The sequence below is a fragment of the Phoca vitulina genome, unplaced genomic scaffold, assembly GCF_004348235.1.
Source record: "Phoca vitulina isolate PV1807 unplaced genomic scaffold, GSC_HSeal_1.0 scaffold1, whole genome shotgun sequence".
Taxonomy (NCBI): domain Eukaryota; kingdom Metazoa; phylum Chordata; class Mammalia; order Carnivora; family Phocidae; genus Phoca; species Phoca vitulina.
This window is the reverse complement of record NW_022589704.1, coordinates 18337089-18359524: the sequence shown is the minus strand read 5'-3', so window position 1 is coordinate 18359524 and position 22436 is coordinate 18337089. Positions and strand designations below refer to the sequence as shown.

The 22436-nt window shown below is 52.0% G+C and overlaps 1 protein-coding gene across 3 annotated transcripts; it reads right to left on the bottom strand.

Moving 5' to 3' along the window:
* Positions 1–348: 348 nt before the first annotated feature.
* PTPRN (protein tyrosine phosphatase receptor type N) lies at positions 349–19333 on the bottom strand. Of its 3 annotated transcripts, XM_032401658.1 has the most exons (24): positions 19094–19333; positions 17584–17634; positions 17230–17343; positions 13783–13879; positions 12599–12860; positions 12466–12513; positions 12159–12330; positions 11590–11724; positions 10968–11002; positions 9979–10253; positions 9672–9758; positions 9255–9334; positions 9015–9079; positions 8068–8286; positions 7436–7636; positions 7188–7335; positions 6953–7026; positions 6637–6714; positions 6434–6553; positions 5154–5320; positions 2148–2201; positions 1471–1535; positions 1190–1263; positions 349–1001 (listed from the first exon to the last, which is right to left on the bottom strand). In XM_032401658.1, exons 1-24 carry the CDS (start codon positions 19206–19208, stop codon positions 930–932), a joined length of 2808 nt encoding a protein of 935 aa, XP_032257549.1. In that variant the 5' UTR covers positions 19209–19333; the 3' UTR covers positions 349–929. The 3 variants fall into 3 exon arrangements, with proteins under 3 accessions (XP_032257549.1, XP_032257532.1, XP_032257542.1); XM_032401641.1 differs by having other exon boundaries at positions 12159–12513; XM_032401651.1 differs by having other exon boundaries at positions 11590–11721; positions 12159–12513.
* Between the last annotated feature and the right edge of the window lie 3103 nt (positions 19334–22436).

The following is a 22436-nucleotide window of genomic DNA, read 5'->3' as shown; positions in this document are numbered from 1 at the left end:
TAAGAGGAGAGGCAGTAAAGAGGTTAAGCATGCCTGGCTTTGAATCCAAACTCCACTGTATGCAATTGGGGTTACCTCGGGAGAATGTTATGGGCTACCGATGGGGTAGCATCATGGTGAAGCTGTGCGTGGGAGCACCTGGGAGACTGCCAGCCCCAGGGGAGGCGCTGCGGAGCGACAACCGCCTCATTCCTGGCTACCATTCAAGCCTCGGAGAGCCAGACTCCGCAGCCCGGCTCACCCCCACTACCTGCGTCTCCCGAGCAGCGCAGCGGGCCCGGCTCCTCACGGGGCCTGGAGATGGAGGCTGGCAGCAGAGACGACGACAAGTGTAGGAGTCCGGGTGGCTGCACGCACGACACACTAACTTTATTCACATTGATACAAAAGTAGATTTCTCTAGAAATGTTCTCTTGTGCCAGAGGGCGAGAGTGGAGTGGCACGTGGCAGGAGGGCAGGGGAGGAGGCCTGAGGAAGGCAGGGAGGGCAGGGGCCAGAGTGTGGGCCACAGAGGCAGGGCGGCAGGCAGCGGGGGCTGGACAAGCAAGAAGGGCGGGGGTTGGGGGGTGGCAGGCCCTCCACCCGGTTCCGCCCACACGGACATCCTGGGAGCTCTCGGAAGAATGGGAGCTGGGAGCCAAGGAACTCAGGCAGGAGAAGGCTCTGGGTGGAGGACTTTCCTCTGCTCCTGGCTGGCTGCCAGCCCCCCACGCCCTCGTGGGACTTCCCGGGGGCTCCGACAGGTGAGAGGCTGGGTAGGTCCGACCCTTCCCACATCCTCTTCTTCACACTTCTCTCGGACGACTGGCCATGCCCCAGAGGGACCGAGGCGGTGGGGGCGGGGGGTGAGGAGGGGGTACACAGATAGATGCTCACACAGGCAAAGAGGGAACAGAGGCTGGTCTGCCCACTGAGGGGCCCCAGGGGTCTCACTGGGGCAGGGCCTTGAGGATGGCGTTCACCTCCTCCGCCACGGCTGTCAGAGCAAATTCAAACTGGTCCTGGGGAAGGGCAGGGGGAGGATGGTCATGGAGAGGGGGTGCGGGCTTTTGGAAGGGGGAGCCAGGGAGGTCACTTGGGTGAGGGGGAGTCCTCCTGGGGAAGGTGAGGGCAGGTGGGGTTGGCAGGCTGTTGCTGGTTTCCCTGGGGGAGGCTGGCAGCTCGGGTCAGCACAGGGAGGAACAGTCACCTTAGAGCGGACGAGGCCAGGCCGTTGGTCACGGACGTGCTCCAGGGTGGCAGCGATGTCGATCTCCTTTACTCCTGGAGATTGGAGAGGGCACAGGGCTGCTCAGGGGTTGTCCAGAGGAGGAGAGGACCCAGAAAGCCTGGAGCGTCCTGGGCTGGGAGGCTTAGAGGACTGGGCAAAGCCCGGGGGTGTGATAACCGGTCCCTCCAGGAGCTCCTGTGAGCCTGGGTGCTGGGACGGCTCATCGGGGCGGGGCTGCGGGCCGTGGGGAAGGCCCTCACCTTTTGCCATGCGGTTCAGTACCATGTCAATGAGGATGTAAGTGCCAGTCCTCCCTGCACCGTCGCTGAAACGAGAGATAATGACAGGCTCAGCTTGGGACCAGCAGAAAGGGGGAGGGGCAGAGGAGACAGGGAGGCTTGGGGTGGGGAAGATACTGGTGGGGCCATTTAGGCTGGGCTCAGGGAGGGCATGAGTGAGCTGAGGAGGCAGCGATCATAGCCCCTGGGCCCTGGGAATTGGGCCTTGAGTGGGGAACCTGTGCCCCACGGGGTGTCACTAGGGTAGTCGGCCAGCCTAAAAGCAGAGCCCTGGCTCAGTCCTAAGATGGAAACAGCCAGAGGGGATGGGAATGGCCCTTTCCAGCCTCTGGCCAGGCTTTGGTTCAGGAAACTTTTTTCTTTTTTTTTTTTCTTCTTCTTCAACCATTTAAAAATGCGAACACCAGTCTTAGCTCATGGGCCATTGAAAAAAAACCAGATGGTATGTTAAACTTGGCCCCTGGGCTGTCGTTGGCCAGCATCAGGGGCTAGGCAGGCAGCATGCATGGGAGATGTGCCCAGGGCGGAGGACCAGCGAGAGGGGCGGGAATCAGGAATGCCCCACCTCGGGGCCCTCTGGCCTGGGCTGCCCTGTCCCCTGTGATCCCCACCCCTGCCCCCAGCTCGTCCGCACGCACCTGCAGTGCACAATGATGGGGCAGGAGCGGCCCCGGTAGCACTTGTTCACTTTCCTGCAACAAGAAGTGGGTGTGAGGGCAGGGAGGCACCAGCACACCCCTGGGGGCCTCTCTTTCTTCTTCTTCTCCCCACGTGCCCAGGGCAGAGGAGGGAAAAGGGCTGGAGGAATGAGTCAGGGCAGGAGGCAAAGAACCAGAGATGGTGTGGGTGGCCCTGGGCTTGCCTTGTCACTTAATGAGCTAGGTGCCAAGCGATGCACCTGGGAACGGCTGACTTGGCCTCTTCGAGCCTCAGTTTTCTTGTCTGTAAAGTGAGGGTGATAATAGTAAACCTCTTCTTAGGGTTCTCACCATGATTGCATGAGATAATCGATGTAAAGAATTAAGCATAAGGCATACAGTGGGTGCTCAATAAATGGTAGTACTATTAATGATACTACATCATATCAATAGCCACCTCTGCTGAAGTCCAGGGAGAATAGGCTTTCTGGTGACTTCAAGGGTGTCAGTCTTGTCACCTTCCTGCTCTGCCCCTCTGCCCTCCTTTACAACTGCCCAGGCTGTTCCCCTCCCCACTCAGGCCCTTGTAGTCCTCACTAGCAATGAGGTCAGGTAGCCATAGGCACAAAGTTCTTTTGACCAGGGGAGGACAACCTCTCAGCTCTGAATGTTATGCGGCTGTCTGTCTTCCGGAATCAGCCTCATCTCAGCACAGGTGCTCTGTGTTTGGGTCATATTTAGACTTGGGGTCCACTTGGACCTCAGACTCTTTTCTGTTACCCTGACTGCTGCCCTCTCAGCAGGGAGCAGGGGATTTCTCCCTTCCTCAGTGGCCTAGTCTAACCTGCCCTTGTCCCTTATGACTTTCCTGCTTGGAGAGTTACCTGCAGAATCCTGATACCCTCAGTGGGCCAGGACCAGGGAGGACTACCTGAGGAGTTATTAGATTGTTTCAGGGGAAGCTTGGAACTTAATGGTCTACCAGTGTGATTCCCCCAGACCTGCAAGGGCTAGGTGACTCTGAATGATTTTACAGGAGTCCACATGGTTTTCTAGCAAGTTGTCTCATGTGTTAGAGAGCTGGGGTTGAACAGAAGTCTCTGCAGTAGCTCCCAATTGTTTAATAATAATGACAATGAATCGTATCTAGAATTCATCGAGCCTTTGCTGTGTGCCAGGCACTTAAACGAGATTTTACAGACTTTATTTCATTGACTCTTGTAACAACCCCCTAAAGTATGGGTCATCATCCTCATTTCACAGGTAAGAAAACAGAGATCAAGAAACTTGTTCGGGGTCACTTTTTAGCACTTAAAAAAAAAATTAGTTTGCCTTCCCTCTGGTAGACCTTTAGCAAACCATATTTATTAGGCAGCAGTTAATTTGCTCTGGGTGTCCAATGGCAACTGAGTTTACATACTTCTGGCCTAAAGCAATGTAATCTTTTAGCTTACCTGTGCAGTCTTAAAAACGGTCCATGCACTAATTCTATAAAGATTTTTTTTTAAATGTGGAAAACAGAAAATAGCTCTATGACCCCTGGCATTGCTTTTGAGAAGCCTGTGTCTCGGGCTCCAGGGGGCCCAGTTAGAAACCATTATCCTGAGGCTCAGAAACTATCCCCAGCTGGGGCGCCTAGCTGGCTCAGTGGGAAGAGCATGCGATCTTGGGGTCCTGAGTTCGAGCCCCACATTGGGTGTAGAGATTACTTAAATAAACTTAAAAAAAAAAAAAGAAAGAAACTATCCCCAGCTTCCCAGCCCAGCTCTGCTCCTCCGCTCTCTGCCCAGCACCTGGAGACCTCAGGCCAGCCTGGCAAGAGGCAGAGAAGCAGGTGAAGGCTGCAGTGTGGGCGAGGGGGGAGATTGGGGGTGCTGGAGGACTGGCCTCGTCGGGGGGCTGTTGTCAGAACAGGCAAAGTCCTCTAGTTAGCTTCCTGTCCCGGCCCCCACCGGCTCCCCTGAGTCCCCAGCAATCCCAAGATCCTCCGCACTGCCTTTGATAGCGTTTGTCTGCTCCGAGTCCCTCGCCGCCCCCACCCCCAGCCCCCAGCTCTCCCAGCAGCCTTCATGGGGCCCCTGGGCCCACAGTCCTGATTGGATTGTCCTGTCCATGCAGCGGCCACGCCTGCCAATGATCACTTTTGTGACTATGCAACTGGAGAGAGAACACTAGCTGCAGATCACAAAAATGACACTGGCAGCCGTGAGAGGGAGAGAGACAGAGGAGGAGGGTGGAAGAAGGACAGAAGGACAGAGTGGGGAGACAGAGGGAGGGAAAGACGGAGAGAGGCAGAGCGGGCAGGGAGGTGGAGAAAGCAGGGAGAGAGGGGATGGAACAGGGGAGAGCTGCAGGGCAGGAGAGATGGAGATAGAAAGTGGGACAGACTCAGAGACAGTGGGAGAGACAAAGAGATGAGGGGAGAGGCAGGGGGAGGGGTGAGAGAGGGAAAGGAAGGAAAGACAGACGGGGGAGAAATAACAGGCCAAGAAACAGCGAGGGATAAAGGACAGATGGGCAGGAGGGAGTGAGAGACGAGGGCACAGCAGACCCAGAATATGCTGGAGATCCCAAACAGCAGCACAGGAGGCGACGAACAGGTGAGACAGGAGCCGGGACCCAGGAGAGGGAGGGAAGGCGAGAGGGAGGGAGCTTGAACTCAGGTGAGCCCTTCTTGGCGGCGGGGGTGATGGAGGAGCCAGACGCGGGGAAGCAGGGAGAGAAAAGGGGCGAGGGGGACACAGCAGGCAGAAGAGCAGAGGGCGGGAGCACGCGGGTGGAGGGATGCGCACAGCCAGCCAGAGCATCAGTCCGGGCTTGCGGGGTCTGGAAGGGGGCGGCTGGAGGTCGGAGGCCGAGGCTCCAGGTCGGGCTGGAGGGCCCGCCTCACAAGACCAGGGCCCCCAGGAGGAGCTGGTGGTCGGGGAGGGGGGGGCGGCGGTGGGGACGCCCAGTTCCGCGGCCCCCGGCTCGCGTGCGGCTCTCTCCCCGCCCTGCCCCCCTCACCTGCGGAAGTCCAGCAGCGGCCGGGTGGACGCCGGAGTGCCCTCTGCCGGCCAGCTGAGGAAGTGGAACTGCGTGAGCGTGCGCGTCTCCTGGGTCTGCACGTTCTTCAGGTAGAAGCTGCGCACCAGGAAGTCCTCGCACCAGATGTGCTCGGACACCAGGTTCACCTGCCGAGGAGTGGGCCCGGGCCTGAGCACGGCAGCGCCTCTCCAGATCGTCCCAGCCTCCCAGGCCGGCTCAAACTCTACATCCTCCCGGAAGCTTACCCAACCGCCCGCTCCTACTGCCCCAGCTGTCCCCAAGACCCCTAGTTGTCTGTGTCACTTATGGGCTGCTCAGGACAACGGGTGGCTTTTCCGCCCAGACACAGCTACTGTGGGCTTCTTGAGGTCAGACTTCCTCCTTCCTCACAGAGTCTAGCAAAGCGTCTGTGCTACACACACCAAAAACTTTGATGAGATTCTATAATATTTTTATTCGTCTCTTTTCCTTTAAGCATGAGCAACACCAATAAAAAAAAAAAGCTTTTAAAAAAAGACTGCTGAAACAAAAAAAAAAATAAAAGAAAAAAGAAAAAACAAAAAAACAAAAAATTAAAAAAGAAAGAAAAAATATAAAAAATAAATTAAAAAACAGAAAAAATAAAAAAGAAAATAAATAAATAAATAAAATTTTAAAAAGACGGGAAAAGGAAAAAAAAAAAAAAAAAAGACTGCTGAGTGCTCATCGGATGATGAAAAACTACTATCTGGTGCTCCCCCAGTAATAAGAAGCTTCCATTTTCTCTTAGTGTCTCCTGCTTTACAGGGGGTCACCTTCCACGTGTCAGGACTCTGTTCCTCTTTTCTCGGCTTTGCCTCTCCCCAGTCCCCTGCCCCCCCCCACCTATCTTCTCTCCTAATGAAAAAGTTTGTTTCTATTCTATACGTGACTGATGGTTATTTCTTTCTTGGCTTTGGAAACTCAAGAGGTAAGTGAGGCTAGATTAACGTAGGTCTTAATGTTGGTCTTTGGTTTTACTTCTCTTCCCTGTCTCATATACTCTCGGCTTCCAGCTTCTGACCTCAGTTTTGGTGGTTTTATAGTTTTATTTCTGTACCTTTCATCATAGGTCCCTACAAATGCTTTCTGGCCCTGGCTGGACACACACGTGTAAATGTATAGTACATGTATGTGTGTGTGCATGTGTGTGTATGTGCATATGCATTCATACATGTATGAATGGTTCACCGTCCACTGTCTCCATTCCCATCGTCCCCCGGCCATGGGGTCTTGCTGACCTCATATACGTGGTAGAGGGAGGACCCCTCATCTGGCCAGTAGCGGTCACACTGCTTGACACCATCCTCCACCAGCGGGGTCAGCATGACGATGACGGTGCAGCCACTCTCCCACACCATCTAGGGACAGACGCCATTCTAACCTCTCCGGCTGCCCTCAAAGACCACTGGTCCCTGGAGAAGCCCTCCTTCCAAGAACTCACCTGCCAGAAGTCTGCAATGGTATGGGACAGCGGGCCCTGTGTGGCTATGTAGGCTGGCATCCGAGGGTCGTGCTCGATCTGGGGCAGGGAAGACACATCATGAGTCAGAGTGGGAAATGCTACAATGGAGAGGCTTGGTCGGAGGGAGCGGGCCAGGATCTGGGAGAGCTTGAGAAACCCCCATTTCCACGCCAGGATATCAAGCCTCATAATTCCAGGGCGTCAGATGGAGCGGATGGTGACCAGAAGGAAATGGAGTTTATGCAGGCAGGATAAAAACGGGGCAGAGGAGGGGGCTGGAGCCAGGGCCACTTACAATGGGGCTGGCATTGATGTAATCACTCCGAGAAGGGCTGCTCTCCACCTTCAGCTTGATGCGAGCGTGATCATCTGCACAGACCCCACATCCCACCTCAGATGCCCCTCCAGTTATTGGGGTCCTGGTACCTCTGCCACTTGGCCTGAGCCAGGAGCCCAGCCCTTCCCCCCAAGCCCTCCAGGGCTCCCAGCAGAGAGAGGGCTGGGCCAGTTGACCAGCAGGACTCACTCACAGGGCAGGAAGTCGGGGTGGCGGTTCTTTTTGACGTTGCCCTCCTCCCGGGCCGCGGCACAGGTGTTGGGCTCTGCCTGGTAGGCACACAGGGCCTGCCACTCCTTGGCCAGGCGGTCCCGGTTCCGCAGGTGGTCCTCCATGTACGCCTGCAGGGATACCACAGCCTGGCTCTGGCCCACACCACCGGCCCTGCCTCTCCTAGCAGCCCGTCCCTTCAGCCCCTCTGGGCCCCGGCCCTGTCCTGACCAGGATCATGTGTCCCGTGGAGATGTCCATGTTGGCCTGGGCGGGCTCCTCGCACCAGGACGGTGTGCTGCTGTGGGAGCTGGGGCTGGCCTGGGCCGCGTCACTGAACTGGGAGGACACGCTGCTCACGCGAGAAGGCTCCGGCGGACCCTCCGCCCGGTTGAACAGGGACTTTGTGGCCATGTGCTGGCGGCACAGGTCCTGCAGGAGAAAGGTCAGGCAGGGCCCCAGGGCCCCTGAAGCCCCTTCAGCATCGTCCTGGGCTCCATCCTAGGCTCATCCCTGACCGATTCTGTATGAAACCCATCTCCTCTGGGGGAGGCTCCGCTGCCCTGGTCCTCATTCTTTTCAAGGCTATTCTGTCTGGGTGGTGCCTCTGACCACCTCAGAGATGAGAGTGGAGTCCCAGAAGTGTGGCCCTGGAATGAACCTTAGGAAGCATCTGCTCCCGATTCCCGTCCACTCAAAATGTCCCCGCAACACCCCTGCTTGGGTTTCTGTAGCCCCAGCCCGGGTATTCCCAGGCATGGGTGCTCACTCCCCATCCAACACCCCACCCTCACCCCATGTGAGACCCAGACTCCCAAGCCCCTTCCATTCCCTCTCATCTACAAGCTTTTGGGGCCACACACCTGGTACTCAAAGGTAGTGTCACCATGGGCCCCCTCAGGCCCTAGGGCTGCCAGGCGCTCCTTGTCCCGCTGCCGTGCATGCTGCCGCACACACAAAGCCACGGCCAGAGCCACCAGCAGCCCGGCCACGCCCGCCAGGGCCACCAGAGTGAGCAGCACTGAGCGCATGGGAGAGGTGCTGCGGGCTGGTCGGGGAAGGACTGCAGCTGCCTCCTCCCTCTGTGGGAACAAGGCTAGAATCAAGGGGGGCAGTGGCAGGGGAGATTTAGGAGCTGTTCCTCAACCCCTGACCCCCCATGCCACGCTCCCTGCTAGGGTATCTCCGAGGGCAAAGCTGGGAGGGCAAGGGCATGGTGGCACAGGCAGAAGGGCTCAGATAGACCCAAGATCCTCCTTCTCGATCCCCATCGGACCAACTCAACCACACCGCACTGCCGGAAACTTAGTGGATGACCCCCACTAGGAGTTTTTGCATTTAAAAAATGAATGTAGAGGAGTTTGGAGAGTCGCAAAGAATCGAATAGTAGAATGTGAGGCATCAGTATTGGATGCAGAACAGAAATCTATTTTGAGTTTAATGTCCTTACTGCATAGGGTTTTCCCTTGGAATTTAGAAACTTTGCTCCATAAGGCTATGGACACCTCAGGTGGTTCTTCCAAGCAGGAGGCCTTCCTACGGGAAGACTGGTCCTGCCCTTGAGGAGGAGGAGGAGGAGGGAGAGGGAGGGAGGGAGGGAGGGAGGGAGGGAGGGAGGCAGGAGGGGCAGCCACTGGGGCCATCTGCTGGCCAGAAAGTGAACTGCATGGGGAGGGCTGCTTTGGCAAAGCCTGTGGGCCAGCCAGGTACATGAAGTTTCAGCTCCGGTTTTCCTGCCAAGTTTGCCCCCATCTCTTGTGGGCAATGTCAGCCCTCTGGGGTTTCAGCTGATTCTTCGGTTAGCTCATACCTGTCCCACTCCTGTCTGCAAGATCTGGAGCCCTGTCTGTGCTTCCAGTTCCGACTTCACCAGCCCTGCGGGGAAGCTGTGGGTCAGACTCTCTCCAGCTCCATGTGGTCTCCACCCCATGTCATGCTATGCTAGGTGGCAGGCAGGGCCCGTGTGTGTTGGGAATATTTCAAGGGGGGCGTCAGCCACAGGCCTGGGTATGTCCTACTAAGGCTGGGGCTGGGACCAGGCAGTATTTACCAGCTTGCTGGGTCACATCAGCCAAAGACAGGTTCTGTTCATTGTGTCGGATGCGGAAGGTGAGGGCCGGTCCCACCACACTGCCAAACAGGAGCTACATTACTGCCTCACCCACCACAGACCCCAGACTGTAACAGAGAGGCCAGCTCTGGCCCTCTCCCACGAGAGGATGAAGCTGGGGCTGATCAGACATGCCTTACAGGGATGTTTGAGAGAAATGCTGGATGAGGCCAGCATCCAGTGCCTGTGTGTGTGTGTTCTGGGGGGCACCTTCAATGCAGCTAGGAGCATCTCTGACCCCACCTTGGCCACTTACCCAAGACTTTGTCTTCCCTTCCTTCCCTGAGCCCCTCCAGCCACCTCTCCCCTCAAGCTACCTTCTAGATCCTGGCTGCCCCAGCTAGATACCAGCCCCACCTGATGTTGATGAAGCTGCCCGAGGACACGTGCACATGCTCAGCTAGGATCTCCAGCAGCTTGACTCCTGCAGCCAGACTCAGAGGCCTGAAGGTGGAGAGCAGGGAGAGGAAGGAAAGTGGGGATCCTCTTGGCCACTTTCTTGAAACAAACTACCTCCTGGGGTACAGAGGAGCCCACCTCTGTCCACTTCACATCTGGATTTCTGCTCTCTGCTTCTCGCCAGGCAGGCCAGCCCACGCAACACCCCCTCCCCAGGGGGGCCGGTGGGGGGGACTGGAAGGCTTGCCCCGGCTGAAGCCCTTACTTCTGGTCAGTGACAATGTAGCCATACTCCTCTGCTGATGGCTGAGCTGCTGGCCGCCTCACCACCGGGGGCTGGCTCTGGCCCAGTGGACTTTTCTTCTCCAGCAGGACAGGTGTGGCAAGGTGGCTAGCAGCTCTGGGGGACTCGGAGGATCCAGAGCTCAGTACCCGCTGGGCTTTACTGGAAGTGGGGCTGGCAGTGGGGTATCCAGGCAGGGAGGGTGTGGGGGGTGGAGGCTCCGCCGTGCTTCCACGCTGCACCTGCTCCTCCGTTGTCTGTTTGGAAGAGAGGATAGAGGTGTGGTCTCTGGATGATAGAGAGACCATAGAGAGATGATAGATGGGGGGGTTGGGGGTCCACATCTTAGGGTCTCTGAGGTCCCTAAAGAGGACCTTGGGACTTGTTTCTTTCTACCCTCCCCCAGGGCCCAGGGCAGCACTGGGCACAGAGAGGTCACCCAGAAAAGTGAGTCAGGTGGATGAATGAATGAATGAATGAATGAATAAAAGATTGAATGAATGCAACATGATCAGTAATGGTCCACAAGATGGAACTGGAGTGGAGAGAACCTCTGGAGTGAGGGAAGGTGGTGTTAGGAGAAATGAACAGGCAGGTAATGGTTTTTAGACTTCTGTTTAGCCACAAAATCTCAGAAGTCGAACATGTGAAAAAGATAGAGCTCTTCAGGCTACAGGGGGGTCAGGAGCCTGCATGCAATTCCCCTCTTCACCTAGGGATCCTCAGAGCAGGGTCTGAAATGACTGTAGTGAAAAAAGCAGCAAATTGAGAACTCCAGCTTCTAGACCCAGCTCTGCCATCAAGTTGAGGTGAGATCTTAAGGCAAGGACTTGCAGGCTCTGGGCCCTGGTTCCCCCACAAATGAGGAGTGTTGGAAGATACGGATCTGGATCCCAATGCTGAGGTTTAGATTTTGACAAGGGGGTTTGCTGCTAGGGGCACTATGGGTCAGGGAGGTGCTGCAAACTCACTTTCTTGATGTCAGCTCCAACATTTACAACCCCTCCTGTAGAGACAGGAAAAACAAGACTCTGGGCAAAGGGCCAAGGTGAAGGTCCATACAACACAGGTAGGAAAAGGGGCCAGCGACCCTGAGCCTGTTGCATCTGCTGTGGCCTCTTTTTCCTCAGTCAGTGACCCAGCCCTGCCTTTGGTCTCATCCTAAGCATGGTCTCATGCCTGTTTGCTTCTACCTTATAATTGTTTTATCAGCTCCTTCCAGAGTTATTGGCCACACGTCTCAAAACTATTTGTCCAGTCCTCCCCCTACCCTCAATTACTGGCTTCACTTGGCATTGGCCACTTCCTTCCTTAGAGGCTGTTCCTTGGTGCCTCATGATCCCTGCTCATACCCCGTTGGCTTATTCTTCCATTACTCCCCCCCTCCAGTTCTTTCCCGCTCTAACTCAGCTCACCACCCCATTCCCTTGCTTCCTGCCCCTGGCAGGCAATGACCCTGTGCTCGTGTCTCAAAAGAGCTCCCTTCTCTGCCCCCTGACCTTCCCCTCTAGGCTACTGCATGTGGGCTTGAGAGGTGGGGCAAGGGGCCATCATGTAGCTGGTGGTTGCTGGTCTCTCTGTCTGGACACTCACCCAGATCTCGTCCTGCGCCCTTGGGCAGCAGCTGCAGCAGGGTTGAGAGGGTGGAGAGCTGCTCAGGGGTCAGCTGACGCAGCTCCACCCCATAGCCCGCCAGCACAGCTGCCAGTCTCTGGAGAGTCGCGTCTGCTGGGAGCCAGACACAGAGCTTATGGCGAGATAGTGGCGGTGAGGTGGTGGTGGCGAGATGAACTTGTGGGAGGCATTTGGGGGCGGGAGGGTACTAGCACACTTAAAAGCTTCTTCTCCAAGCCCAGGACACTGATGTCCTCCACCTTCCAGCCCTTGCCCACACTTTGGGGGAATGGCCTTCTTAGGGCCAAGACCAAACTTCAGGCCCACCATGGACATCTTGACTCTCCAGCTGCAGAAGTTATGTTATCTCCACCCCGCACGGTATCCCCACTGCCTACCTAGTGCCTGGCATAGACTGGGTTGTCAGTAGACATTAGTTAAATATATGAATGACTTTAAGGACAAATTAACAAATGCATGGGTCGTTAGGAAGGAGCCCCTGAATGCAGCTCCCACAGGAAGGGAACGGATGCTGAGAACTCTGTTACCTGGCAGCTCTGCTGGAGAAGGAGGTTTCTCCCTGCGACCTTCTAGCCCTTCCTCCTCATAGCCCTCTGAGGAGTCCTGTGCCCGGCTGCTGTCCCCTTGCTCCGGAAGCCTTGGTGCCCTGGCCCTGCTGGGCACTGGCAGCTCCTGGGCCAGGTAGAGAAGCCCTGACTCCTGGAAAAGTTGACCAGGTGAAGGCCCTGGAGGGTCCCCATAAGAGTGGTCAGAGGGAGCCCCAAACATGCCCTTGGAGGCAGTTCTGCTGAAGAGGGTAGAAAGTTCAGTCTTGGGCAGGGGGCCGACACTGACCATCCCTGGCGAGCCCTCTGAGCCCCGGGAGCCATCGCGGGAGCCAAACTGTGGGGAAACCAGAGATCCGGGTAAGAGCAGGTATCAGCGCTCAGGGATAGGTGTTGGGGTGGGGCCCGTGTTTAAGGCTCACCTGATGGAACAGGTAGGGCTGCAGCAGGGCAGGTTCATAACTCAGAGCAGGGTGGGGGGCCTGCGGGGGTAGCAGCAGGTGCTCCAAGAGAGGAGGCAGCAGCTCAGCCTGCAGAGGGGAGAGTGGAGAGCCCACCCCAGCTCCACCCCCACCCACTGGAGGTTGAGGAAGCCGGTGCTGGGCTGCAGGGGTAGAGCCAGTAGGGATGCCCTGTAAGAGCAGCTCCCCAGCGGGACCAGGTCTCCTGGGCACCAAGCCAGACCTGGGGAAGAAAGCAAAGCATACGTGTGTGTGTGTTGGTTGTGTGGGGCGAGGGCGTACAAAACCTACAGGAGGCAGAGATGGTGGGACCAGACAGGCTCAGCAGTTTAGAGTAAACAGGACCTCTTAAGAAATGAGATAGGCTCAGGGGAAGAGAGTAGCATGGGGAAGGGCCAGAGGGCCAAGCCTGCGCACAGGTCCTTGCCTCCCTGGGAAGCATGCCTAGGTCCCTGAAACACAGCAGGGGAGGTTAGGGATGTGTGAGACGAGGAATGGAGGAGAGAATGGGTGCAGGAGAAGGCAGCCAGGTACCTCTATAGATAAACTGTGGCTGCAGTCTGCCCCGTTCCTCCTGTATTCATATCCCCACACCTGGCTCTCCAAGTGTGTGGTCAAGCATTCAGTTCAAAGATTCAGTACTTCCCTTCCCCTCCCCCGCCAACTCTGCCCTTCTACCCCACTCTGCCTTTTTCATCCTGCTATCATTATTGGGGCCCCATGGCCCTCGTTGACTTTCCTCTGCTTGCAGGGTCTGAACAATGCCTTCAGAGGCCCTAACCACAGAAAGATGATGGTCTCTCCACATACACTTCCACATAGTAATGAAATGGAACATTAAACATTTTCCGTATGACAAAATTCTCATTTGTCCCATGCTGACTCCTTTGATGCTTCTTTTAAATTATGAAATGTCCAAGTTTTTCAAAACTTCTTTTTCCCGCTGTTTTGCTGGATCCCTGGGGTGAGCTCAGCTCATACTGAGCATGTGAACATGTCAGATGACCACTCCTGAACCTCTTTTACCCGTGCCTGAGGCTGCTGACCTTGGTGCCCATTTCCCTCCCCCTTCCCTCTGTCCATCAGGACAGGACCACAGACCCACCAGCCTTGCCATGTTAGAGCTATTGAGAAAGGATGCCTACCTGTCCCTTGGACGGGGCTCTGGGGGGTGAAGCCTGGGGATGCGTTCCATCTCCTGGGAGATCACATACTGGGTGAGGTCATCGTGCCAGGACAATCCTGCCAGGGGACAGGATAGGGTGAGTTGGCTTGGGAGAGTCTGAGGGCCCAGTAACAGGGACCACTGGAAATCAAAACCGCACTCCCTACCCTGCAGTGTATTGAGTTTGGCAGAGCAGAGGGGCAGTGGAGGTGGTCCAGAGACCTGGTGGGTAATCTGAGCTGTCCTCTTCCCACACTCAGGTACAGATTTTGGAGTCAGACTGCCATCAGTGAGACTAAGTTTGAATCCTCTGCCATTTCTCATTGTGCAACTTTGGGCAAATTGCTGAACCTGTCTGAGCCTCAATTCTCTCATCTGTAAAATGGGGGTTTATACCTCCTAAGATTGTGACAATTAAAATAACCCAATATAACATGGTAAGAATAGTACCTGTCACATAGTGAACTTTAAACAGCTGCTTTATCATCATCATCACCATCATCATTATTATTTCTATCCTTTTTGTTGATACTGAAACTTACTTTTCTTTGTAAAGTGGGAATAATACATACTTCGTGGGACTATTGTGAAGACCAAGTGCAATCAGAGAAATGAAAGTGCTAACAAAGTTCTAAAGCACTATACACATTTTAAACCTTCACTGCCACCACCACCACCACCACCACCATCAGTCATCTTATGCTGGGGCAGATCTCCTGTCTGACTCTTTCCTTTCATGAAACTGCTCTCATGAAAGGTCAGTTACCTATTCTAAAGGCATAATCTCCCACTCTCCACCCCCATTTCTTCTTTCCTGCTTCTGAGTTAATAGTCTGTACTGCTCCTAACTCATATTCTAAGATTGACTAGCATCCATACCTGCCTTCTTGCTTCTGAACATTAGGTAACTCATCCTATCAGAGGCCAATTCCTCCACTTGAGCACTGGATTTCACCTCTTACTACCTACTCAAGAACATCTTCTCCGCAATTTCCCATATTTCCTACGTGATCGTTTTCCTCTGTTCTCTACTGAATTATTCCCTTTAGCATACAAACATGATGGAATTCCTTTCATCTTAAAAAGTTACTGCATGACCCCACATTCCTCTCCAGTGATCACTCCATTTCTCCTTTTCTTTGCAGCAAGACTCTTCGAAAGTGTTATCTCTCCTGGCTGTATCCAGTTCTTTTCTCTCCTTCCCTCTTAATCCACTCTATTTAGGATTTTATTCCCACCTATTCTACCAAAATATTTTCATCCAAATCACCAGTGACTTCTGCTTATCTAAAGCCAGTGGCCAATTCTCTGATCTCATCTTACTTCACATAGCATCATTATTTGACACTGTTGATCACTCCTTCCTCTGCAATACACTTCCATTTGATTTCTAGGACACTGAACATTCTTGTTTTTCCTCCTACCTCCTTGGCTCCCCCTTCTCAGTCTCCCTTGTTGGTTCCTCTCCTTGTCCTGGTCCTCTTAATATTATAATTCTCTAGGCTTCTTCTTCATATACACTAAATCGTTTGGTTATCTCATCTACCTCATGGGTTTAATTGTCATTAATATGCCAAAGAATTCCAAATTCCTATCTCCACTCCAGAATCCTCCATCTCTCTTTCAAAATCCAATCTCATACTCTCAATTTCCCACTCTACGTGAATGAATATCTTAAATTCAGTATATTCAAAACTGAACACCCCTCCCCAGGTTGATCCTTTTGCATAGTTAATGACATCTCCATTTACCCAATTATTCAGGCAGTAAAACCTGGTGTCATCCTCAACACTTCCCTTTCTTTCACAGCATTGTCCAATATTTCATGAAATCATGCTTACTGCCTTTAAAATATATGCAGAATTCCGTCATTCCTTTCTACCTCCCTGCAACCACCTGATCCATGCCACATTCATCTCTTACATGAGTTATTGTGGTAGCTTTTCACGATCTCCCTGCTTCTACCCTTGACTCCCTTCCGTCTATTCTCAACAAGAACAAGCACGATCCTTTTAAAGTAGAGGTGAGGGGCGCCTGGGTGGCTCAGTCAGTTAAGCAACTGCCTTCGGCTCAGGTCATGATCCCAGGATCCTGGGATCGAGCCCTGCATCGGGCTCCCTGCTCGGTGGGAGGCCTGCTTCTCCCTCTCCCACTCCCCATGCTTGTGTTCCCTCTCTCGATGTCTCTCTCTCTGACAAATAAATAAATAAATAAAATCTTTACTTTTTTTTTAAGATTTTATTTATTTATTTGTCAGAGAGAGAGAGAGAGCAAGTGAGCACAAGCATGGGGAGAAGCAGGCAGTGGGAGAAGCAGGCTTCCTGCTGAGCAAGGAGCCCGGTATGGGACTTGATCCCAGGACCCTGGGATCATAACCTGAGCTGAAGGCAGACGCTTAATTGACTGAGCCACCCAGGTGTCCCTAAATAAAATCTTTAAAAAATAAAATAAAGTAGAGGTGAGTTTATGCACCCCTATGCTCAAAACCTTGTCATGGGTTCCTCTTTTACTCAGAGTAAAGATAACATCCATCCATACATTCTCTTATAAGTCCCTATGATGATCTGCATCCCTTCCCCCAACACCTTCCACTTTCCCTCTCTATCACTCCTCTACAGCCAGACCATGGAGGTGCTCTCCATGGTATTCCTCAAACTCATGATCCTGCTTTAGTAAAGGCTTTTCTAGCTCTTTGATCAGGTTGAAACATTGCCCCCAGATAACCTTCTGGAAAACACCTCCACTTCCTTGATGTCTTTGTTCACATTTCATAGTCTCAATAAGGTCTACCTTGACCACTCAATTTGATACTGAAGCTTCCCACCCCACCATTTCTGACCCTTTTATCATGCTGTAAGATTTGTTTTTTTTCTATGGCACTTATCACCTTATAATATACCATATATTTTCTAATTTATATATTGTATTCCCCTTACCCCCCAAAATGTAAGCCCCAGTAGACAGAGATCTTTGTCTGTTTTATTCCCTGATACATCCCAAGCACCTAAAACTAAGCTTGCTACATAGTAAGTATTCAATAAAAGTTGTTGAATGAGTGAATTTGATGGGTGGGGTGTTCTCCTGGCTGAGGACTCCAGAATTCATGGTTCTGGAGCACTCAGACAGTTTCAGGGAGTGGGCTGGTCCTAAGGAGATGGACACTGGCCTCTTGCAGTGGCTCCTTCTGTGAAGGCCTCCTCTAGACTCCTCCAAAGAGTCCAAGTGTGAATAGCCCATCTCTATGGTGAACAGCCCAAGACTCCTGTCTTGCCCCCTTCTCCAGCAAGGTCTGGAAAGGTGAGGCTCTAGAAGTAGGCATGATAAGAATGTTTCATGAAGAGAAATTCTTGAGTCAGGTGGTCCCTCACTTCCCCACCCTTATCTAACAAAGCCCCAGTGTCTTTCCTTCAGTACAGATAGACCTCACCTTGGGACATGAGCTGTCGGAGCACACTTTGTAAGCGTTGAAGAACTGGAGAGGTGACTTGCAAAAGGGGCCGGGCCTGCCCCACTCCCACTTGGCACTGTCCAAACAAGCCATCTAAGAGCACAAAAGTGGTGTCAGCAGGGTGCTTGGACAAGAGGCTTTCCAAAGTCCAGGTTGCAAATGGGCATCACTCTCTCCATCTCCTCTCTTGGCTTCAGAGAACTCTGCTCCTTCAGGCCATTCTCTCTTCTCCCCAAGACTGGACTGGTATCCCTTCCCCCTTCCAGGCCTCCCGCACACTTCTTTCTTGTTGTGTCCCCTGTCTTGTAAATCCTATGCCTGGGCCTCACTCACCCTGAATACAGACTTCAAGGTGAGAGCAGAGTCTGCGGTCAAACAGACAGCCTGTAGAGGGAAAAGCGAGCAGAGGCTCAGACACCCACACACATAGAATGGTCAGAGGATGGACAGGCTGGGAAAGGGGGAAACAGATGGGGTCCATTCTTTCATCCTAAGAAAGGCTTTAAGCTGGGAGGAGAGTAGGGAAGAGGCTTAGAATTCTTAAGAAAAGGAAGCACAGGATCTGGCTTTGGATTTTAAGAATCTGAGAGTCTGGATCCTTTCCCTAAAAGCCTCAGTTTGCTTAACTGAGTGATGGGGATAAGGCTTCCAGGTGCAGGGGGTAGCGGAGGATCATATACTTCTACTCTCATAGAATTACTATGGGGGGAATTTTTGGCCAAATTCTGAGGAAAATGAGACTTTCCTCCCCAAATCTCCAAAAGCATTCTAACTACGATGGGCTGGGACTCAAAAGAGATGGAAACCCTAGCACACCTTCCCTCCGTGTGGGAAAGGGGTATGGGTGGGGTGTCTCTAAAGCAATGCTCCCCACACCATCCCTGCAGTCAGTGGCCCCGGAGCCGCTAGCGCTGTCCGCGGTGCTGAAGCTCTGAGTTGGGCCCCGCCGAGGGCCACCTAGCCTGGAAGCAGTTATGGGGGAGGGAAGGGTGCTAGGGTCAGGAGTCTCCACAAGACCTGACCCCTCCGCCGTTCCAGACTTCATTTGCCACTCTACCAACCCACAGGGCCACAGGAAGTACCTTGCATTGGCCTCCAAGCCAGGTGGGGAAGGAGGGTGTCAGACGATGAGGCTGCGCCCCTTCCCCCACGCGCCCCACCACCCCACCCTCCCCCGGCCCATGAGTCAGCGCTGACTGTCTCTGTCCGCTCAGATGTGAGTCAGCACCGGCTTGCTGTGGGGAGGGGGACAGGAAAAGACCCTTCTCTCTTCACCCTCTTTTGCCGCCTCCCTTAGCCGTCCTCCTCTTATTGGAGATCAGATCGCAGCAATCTGCCTCTCTAAGCTTAAAGAGAAACCCTGGACCCTCCTTCGGCCTGATCCTCTCCTGGGAGCTGGGACCCCCATGCTCGTGGCCCCAACTCCTACTGCCTGGACGTCAGGACTCCCTCTTCCTATCCCTACTTCCTACCCCCAATCCCTTAGCGCGTCACCACTTCTTTGGCTCCTCAGGGCGACTTCTCCCGTGGTCTTGTAGCCAGTCTCTAAATCCTTCTGTCCATATGCACCCCCATTCTTCCTCCCAAACCCGCAATCTTGCCCTGAGCCTGCTTCTCTTAGGTCCCGCCCCCGTAATCCCAGCCCCACCTCCAGGCCTACGCCCCTTTCCTCTCAGACGCCCTCTCATCTTCCTCACCTCCCAGTGCTTCCCCCTACCCTACTCCAGACACATATTCTACCTGAGCTTCCTACCTTCGTGACACCCCTCCCCCACCCCCCACCGAGTTTTGCTCCCGGCACCACCCTCCACCCCCCGCCCCACCCCCCGCATTTCCTCCTGACCGTGGGCACTAATGGCGCTGCAGCCTCCCGGGTGGCTGCTCAGCAGCAAGAGGCAGAGGAGCACCCGGAAACCCCCGGGTCCCCCGGGACCCCCAGGCCGCCGCGGGCGCCTCATCCTTTTGGGCTCGGCGCGCTCGCTCCCCTGCCACAACCGCAGCGACGCCGGCCGGAGCCAGCCACAGGGGCCGAGGCGGGGCCTGCCACTCCCCACCCACCTACGAGGCGGGGTCTATACGCCCCTCTCGCGGCAACTTGGCCAACCCTGGGCGGGTGGTGACGGCATCTCCACCCCCGGCTCTTACGCTTATTTGCGTCATACGTGGCGTAAGAGCTCTGTCTTACGGAGGTGCGTACCCGCAGCTCGTCTCCTACACCAAATAGTAGGCGCTTCACTAGATTTCCCACTTGGCCCCACCCCCTTTTGACGTAATGTTTCACCGCAAGGACTACCACCTCTATCACTCAATCCCAAGGTTGGAGAAAAGGGCTACAGTTGGGTGGGGGCCACGAAATATACGTGAGTCTAAGTATAAGCCCTAAAATGAGCATAAAAGTGAGTAGAATAGGTACTGTTACGCCTCTCAATTGATGGTACTGGTATCATCCTTAACACCAGGGATGGTTATGCATGTGTGCCTGGATTCCAGTTTTAGCAATGCCACCTACTAGGAGTATAACTTTGGGCAAGTTGCTTAACCTCTCTGAGCCCAAATTCCTAATCTGTAAAAGAGATGTGCTAATAATTCCTACCTCACAAGGTGGTTGTGGGGATTACTCGAGTTAAACTCATGTGGATCACTTAGAACAATGACTGTACTGGTAGATACTAAACACATGATACATACTCGCTTTTGTTATTAGCCTTGACTCTCTTTTCTTTTAACCCCTCCTGCCTCAAGCCTATCAACAATTTATGGTTTCTACCAGCAAAATGTATCTCCCATCTATTTCTTCTTTCCTCCATATTCACTACTTTATCTAAACCACTGTGCTCTTTCATCACGAATATTACTGTAATCATCTAACTAGTCTTTTGCTTTCACTCTTCTCACCCAATAAGCTAGGGAGTGAGCTTTCTAAAATTCAGGTTTGATCACTTTATTCTCTTGCTTCTCGTTAAAAATTTTCCAAAATACGGGAAAAGATAGGGTGCATAGTAAATACGCATATACTCATCATCTAGACTTAACAGTTATTGCTATTTTTCCAAATTTGCTTCTTTTAAAAAGTCAATTATAGACATTCTGTGTCCCTTATAGATGTTTCAATATGCATCTCCAAGAAATAAGGATATTTTCCCACATAATCCAAATGCCCATCTAACAAAATTTACAGTAACTCTCTAATATCATTTAATGCTCAGTTCATATTCAAATTCTCAAATTGTTTCCCAAAATGCCTTTTTCCATCTGTTTTGTTCAAAATAGGAGTAAAAAAAAATAGGAGTCAAAGACCACGATTGCATGTGGTTATGTTTCTTAATTCTCTTTAAATAATATAGACACCCCCCCCCCATTTTTGACATTGTCTTGTTGAATAGACCAGGTTAGTTTTTCTTTACAGCTCCCCACCTTCTGAATTTGTCCAATAATTTCCTCATGATAGATTTCCCTGTATTTCCCCTGTGTCTATCCTGTATGTTCCCTGCATTTTCTGTAAACTAGGAGTTATATCTAAAGTCTTGATTGGATCAGGTTAAACATTTTTTAAGCAAAATGCTTTATAGGTGATGCTTATGCGTCCAATTGTGTCATTTCAGGAAATGGGTAATGTCTGCCTGTCCTACTATTAGTGATGCCAAAATTGATCACTGGTTTAAGGTAAAGACAGATCACTGTATGTAAACTTACGTTTCCCTCTTGTGACTAATATGTAATCCGTGGGGTGATATTTTGGCACTGTGAAAATATTTAGTTCCCATCAACTTTTCACCTAATGGATTTGTTCTTCCTTGATCGTCCTCGACTAAATTATTTCATTAGAGGCCGCAAAATGGTGACTTTTCTAATTCTATCATCCCTTTAACATTTATTAGCTGATATTATTTTATAAAGAAGAGCTTTCTTCCTCAGCTGGGGTTATTTACCCTGAAATACAGCTCCAACTGGAAAGGTAGCATACATTCTTATTTTTTTGGTTTACCAATTTGCAGCGTAATGAATTTAGGTATAGTAGTTCCCTCCAACTGTGACAAATAAATTTTTTAAAAATATTTTAATGACGTTTCTTGTTTGATCATTACTATGGAAGTATGGATTTTCATATATTCAATGTGCATCAATCAATTGCAGTAATTTTTTTTATATTCAAATTGCCTCAGAATAAGTCAGTGAAATCTCCTTTAAACTGTCTCTGAGATCCTTTTGAAACATCCCATTAGAGGCGCCTGGGTGGCTCAGTCGTCTGCCTTCGGCTCAGGTCATGATCCCAGCTCCTGGGATCAAGCCTCACGTTGGGCTCAGCAGGGAGCCTGCTTCTCCCTCTCCCACTCCCCCTGCTTGTGTTCCCTCTCTCACTGTGTCTCTCTCTCTGTCAAACAAATGAGTAAAAATCTTTAAAAAAAAAAAAAAAAGAAACATCCTACTAATCACTGACAGTTCTCTTGCTTTCTATCACTCCAAGATGTACCAGGTTCATCTTTTTTATTCCCTGCCCTAGACATGGAAGCAGCCATTCTTCCAAGAGACTTGGTAGCTTTTAGTAAGGACTGACTTTAAAGATCACAGTCTGGGATTTAAGGGTGATAATAGAAACTGAGATGACGTTGCTTATAGGCTCTTTCAGTGCACAGAGCTAGAATATTAAGATACACACACACATTCACACACACTCATATTTCCAACTAAAATTTAACTGTGATTTTTACTGAACTCTTTTGATTTTGTACTCGTATCTCTTTATTCTTTTTTTAAAAACTTTTTTAAAAGATTTTATTTATTCATTTGAGACACAGAGATACAGAGAGAGAGAGCATGAGCAGGGGGAGAGGCAGAGGGAGAGGGAGAAGCAGGCTCCCCGCTGAGCCAGGAGCCCAATGTGGGGCTCCATCCCAGGACCCCAGGATCATGATTGGAGCTGAAGGCAGACGCCCAACCATCTGAGCCACCCAGGCACCCCCATATCTCTTTATTCTTACACTGAAAATTTTGATTTCTTATGTCATTAATATAATTGCTTATATGTGTAATCGTACAATATAAATACAATAATTTACAAATAATAATGCAAATATTACCCTACTAATAAAACAATAAAGACATTTAAGATGTGTGGTAGTTCATTTTGTCCTTGGAATATAATCCCTTAGGGTATACCATCAAAATACTGCATTCTAAAGTCATTT

Excerpts from the sequence above, each read along its gene's own strand:
- PTPRN (XM_032401641.1), bottom strand. The coding sequence starts at position 19,208 with ATGAGGCGCCCGCGGCGGCCTGGGGGTCCCGGGGGACCCGGGGGTTTC. Across the intron at positions 17,635-19,093 it reads CAGCGCCATTAGTGCCCACG|GCTGTCTGTTTGACCGCAGA; the intron begins GTCAGGAGGAAA and ends TTCCCTCTACAG. Across the intron at positions 1,002-1,189 it reads CTGGCCTCGTCCGCTCTAAG|GACCAGTTTGAATTTGCTCT; the intron begins GTGACTGTTCCT and ends GCCCTTCCCCAG.